Source organism: Condylura cristata, unplaced genomic scaffold (assembly GCF_000260355.1).
Source record: "Condylura cristata isolate star-nosed mole 26May11 unplaced genomic scaffold, ConCri1.0 scaffold00062, whole genome shotgun sequence".
In the NCBI taxonomy this organism is placed as follows: domain Eukaryota; kingdom Metazoa; phylum Chordata; class Mammalia; order Eulipotyphla; family Talpidae; genus Condylura; species Condylura cristata.
Window position 1 is genome coordinate 303,635 of NW_004567163.1, and position 3,677 is coordinate 307,311.

The 3,677-nt window shown below is 67.9% G+C and overlaps 3 protein-coding genes across 3 annotated transcripts in view; 1 reads left to right on the forward strand and 2 right to left on the reverse strand.

Moving 5' to 3' along the window:
• The window catches only part of LOC101634437 (olfactory receptor 14A16-like), a 46,340-nt gene extending 44,922 nt beyond the window's left edge, over positions 1-1,418 (reverse strand). The window contains exon 1 of the mRNA XM_004695408.2: positions 974-1,418. Within this exon, the coding sequence (XP_004695465.2) occupies positions 974-1,418 (445 nt within the window). The remainder of the gene's footprint in view (positions 1-973) is intronic.
• On the reverse strand, positions 215-1,263 carry LOC105854581 (olfactory receptor 11L1-like). Its single transcript, XM_012734617.1, has 2 exons — positions 1,209-1,263; positions 215-900 (listed from the first exon to the last, which is right to left on the reverse strand). The coding sequence occupies exon 2, from the start codon at positions 864-866 to the stop codon at positions 447-449; it is 420 nt and encodes a 139-aa protein (XP_012590071.1). The 5' UTR covers positions 867-900; positions 1,209-1,263; the 3' UTR covers positions 215-446.
• Positions 1,419-2,943: 1,525 nt separating the features above from the next.
• TRIM58 (tripartite motif containing 58) overlaps positions 2,944-3,677 on the forward strand; it is a 13,175-nt gene continuing 12,441 nt past the window's right edge. The window contains exon 1 of the mRNA XM_012734624.1: positions 2,944-3,268. Coding sequence (XP_012590078.1) covers positions 2,944-3,268 — 325 coding nt within the window. The remainder of the gene's footprint in view (positions 3,269-3,677) is intronic.

Below are 3,677 nucleotides of genomic sequence, written 5' to 3' on the forward strand. Positions count from 1 at the left end.
TCCTTTCCTAAAAATTTTCAACAAGAACAGCCCCCCAAAATCTAAGCTACTATAGACCAATCTTTGGCATTTTTAAAGTCCTTTGTGTGTCTGGCCACTAGGGAGTCCACCAAGCACTTCTCGCCTTCCCTCTCCCACGCCTTCACTCCAGACATTCATAGGAAGCGACGGCACTGGGGGGCGCATCTCGGGGACGGCCCCCATGGGCTGAAAGGTGGTTTTCTGCCCACAAAGCCTCACGAACCCAGGGACCCACGTGGAACAGGGCCGTGGCGCATGGGGCGCGCAGCCCCCGGGGGCCAGAAGCCTCCGGAGGACAGACCGTGAGGACCGCGGGGTCTGCAGGGCGCTGGGCAGTGAGGGGCAGGGGGCGGCCCCCAGCGGGGCAGCCCAGGGCGGTGCCGGGGCCCCTGCCCGCACCGGGCGCGAGTGGCCCGTGACCGTTCTCACCCGAGCGAGAAGCTGCCCTTCGCTCTGGGGCCGCAGACGCCGCACTTCCTCCTCATCACTGTCCTAACAGCCTCTATGAAGTCTTTGTTCCGCAAACTGTAGATGATGGGGTTCAGCAGCGGGGTGACCATGGTGTAGAAGACGGAAATGACCTTGTTGGTTTCAGGGGACAGGTGGGCATTGGGGCGCACGTACATGGAGATCATGGTCCCATAGTAGATGGTGACCACTGCCAGGTGGGAGCCGCACGTGGAGAAGGTCTTCGCGCGGCCGGAGGCGGAGGGGATCCTCAGGATGGCGGCCACGATGGAGACGTAGGACACGAGGGTGAGGAGGAAGCACACGCACAGCACGGCGACGGACAGCGCGAAGATGACCCTCTCGGTGACGTAGACGCTGGAGCAGGAGAGCCGCATCAGCGGGGGCAGGTCGCAGAAGAAGTGGTTGATCCTGTTGGGGCCACAGAAGTCCAGCCTGGAGATCATCAGGCAGGGCAGGACCCCCGTGCCCACCCCCGTGCCCCAGGAGACCGCCACCAGCTTGGCGCAGGCCTCGGGGCTCATCAGCAGGGAGTAGCGCAGGGGGCTGCAGATGGCCAGGTAGCGGTCATAGGCCATCGTGGCCAGGAGGAAGCACTCGGTCGCCCCGAAGAACACAAAGAAGTAGAGCTGGGCCATGCAGGCGGGGAAGGAGATGGCGCGGCCCCAGGACAGCAGGCTGGCGAGCAGCGGCGGCGCCACCGTGGAGGTGTACCAGACCTCCAGGAAGGACAGGTGCTTCAGGAGCGTGTACATGGGCGTGTGCAGCCTCCGGTCGTGGCTCGCCACGGCGATGATGACCACGTTCCCCAGCACCGTGAGGACGTAGATGAACAGGAAGATGGCAAACAGCAGGGACTGCCACTCGAGAAGGTTCTGGAACCCCAGCAGCTGAAACTCAGTGACTGCAGAAACATTTGGGGGCTCCATTGCCTGGGGGAGGGGGAAGAGACCTTGGAGACGCGCTGCAGCAAGGCGTGGCAGTCCCCTGCCAGCCCGCCGGTGCGGCCCTGCCTGCCTGCGAGGCTCTGCGGCGCCAACCCCTGGGCGAGGGGCGCTCGGCCGGGGCGGCGCCTCAGCAAGCCTCGCTCTGAGATCCAGAAGTTTCAGGGTCAACGCCACCGGTGAGAAAGGCTCACTAAGCCAGAGGCGAGGCGACATGAGTGGCCGCGGTCTCCTGCAAACGAGCAGGAGACCGGCACACCTGGGGCCCGGGCCCCGTCCTCCCCCAGGTGAGCCTCATCCGGAAAGCGGCCACGCCTGCCCATCTCCCCGCCCGGGAGGGCGCTCTGCCCTCCGAGTGTTTGTGGACACCTCCCCGGCGCTCCAAGCGTCCGAGCGCGTGCGTGGGGGGCAGTGCTGAGCAAGGCTGCACCTCCGCTGGCCCCTTCCTGCCCAGCTCAGTCATCACACTTGCGTGTCCCTGGCCATTATTTTTTCAAGGCCAAACCTAGTTGTGGACAAAGCCAGCACCCGTCCGCCATCCCTGGCCTTCCCTCAGCAAGGACTGAGCGCGAGTCACGCAGCCTCCCTCGGCACCCCAGGCTGGGGTGGGGCCCCAGTAGGAGGCCCTCGGCCTGAAGTGCACTCGCCAGGCGGGGAGCCGGAGTCCCAGGCCCCCTGCCCGGGACCTGTCCCCCTGGGGGCCCCTGGGCGGTGCCTGCCCGCTCTGCCCTCCCCGGGAGGCCACCTGCGCTGGCTCTGGCTGCCCTTGGGCCCAGCACTTGGTTCGATCTCACCCAAATTAAGCCACATCCCCCCAGGAGCGCCAGCCCCCTGCACCCATGCCCACCCCGCCTTCCTCGGGGCAAAGTGGCCAGAGAGCAGCTGCCACAGTGAGCTGCGTGCTGGGCTGGGGCCAGGGCGCAAAGCCGGCGCGGGGGTGCCGGGCGCCGGGTTGGGGGGCTGCAGCGGGCCCTGGGCTCCCCCACCACCCTCGCACTCCGCAAACAGCGGAAACAGCCCCAGGCCCCGCCCCGCCCTGGCTGGCAATGGCCCAGCTGCCTGGTGTCCACTCTGCGCCAGGGCCCACCTGCCCTGCACCCTCCGGCCGCTCCAGGGGTCGGCCCTGCCCCCTCAGCTCCCGCCGAACAGACCGCAGCCTCGTCCTCCTCTGCTCACAGCTGCTCTTGGGTCCTCGGACAGGACCCGGGCTCCGGCGGGGCCCAGCCGCTGAGGGCTCCCGTCTCGGCTGACCCGAGGAGCCCGGGCTGCGGGTGGGGGGTCCGGCCCCGCGGGCAGCTAGGTCGAGTGACCCTGGCCCTCGGCGCCGTGCCTCCGCCCGTCGTGCGTCTTGCGCCGTGGGAGTGCGGCCTGCTGGGGCTGACATCAAGTCCCTGCTGCCCCCATTCGGGCTGGGCCACCCGTTTCCACTGAGCTTAGCCAACAGGAGGCCGTCGCCCGTGCCAGCCCCACTTCTCAGTTCACAGCCCCCCGCAGCTTTATGGGCACGAACATGCCCAAGGACGCACAGCGCTGGGCCCCCTCGTCCAGGCCGCCCGCCGTCCTTCCGTCACCACAGGCTGAGTCCAGCGACAGGGCGTCCACGCCCGCAGCCCGCCCCGAGCCCTACCTGTCCGCCTCCGCAGCAAGTGCAGCCCACGGCCCGCCCTGCTCCCAGCTCGGCCACGCTGCCCTCCGCCCTGCTCCCGGCCTGGCTCCTCCCTGCGAGCTGCGGCTGGCCATCTTCTGCGTGAGGCGGCCCGACGCGCCTCCTTCAGCGAGCCGGGTTTCCTGGGGCCTGGCCCTCGGGGACCCTCCTCCCCAGGCAGCCTTCCCCGGTTGCCAGCCGAGATAATAAACAACAGACTTCAGCTCTCGGCTGCCCAGGGGGCTCGGCGCAGGCGACACCCCTGGGACGGAGCAGTTCTGAAAACTCAAAGTGGCTCTGAGGATGGACCCGGGCATGATGGAATGGTCGACTCAAAAGCATTTCTGGAAAATCTAGCGAGCAGGTGCCAGGGCCCTTCCTGAGCACCGCCCATGACGGGGGCCGCCCCCGCGCCTTAGCTTCAGCGGTGGCCAAGCGGCAAGTAGCCACGGCCCTTGAGGGCACGCTCACCCGTCCACACGGCGACAGGCCCGGCCCAGGCATTTCAGGCAGCGAGAGCAGCTGCCGCGCGACTCTCACAACTGACAGAAAACGCGCCTCTGGGCCTGCCGTGGGCAGGCCGGCACGCGCTCGACCCC

Bases quoted from the DNA above. Each gene is read 5' to 3' on its own strand.
- LOC105854581 (XM_012734617.1), bottom strand. From the start codon at position 866: ATGCGGCTCTCCTGCTCCAGCGTCTACGTCACCGAGAGGGTCATCTTC.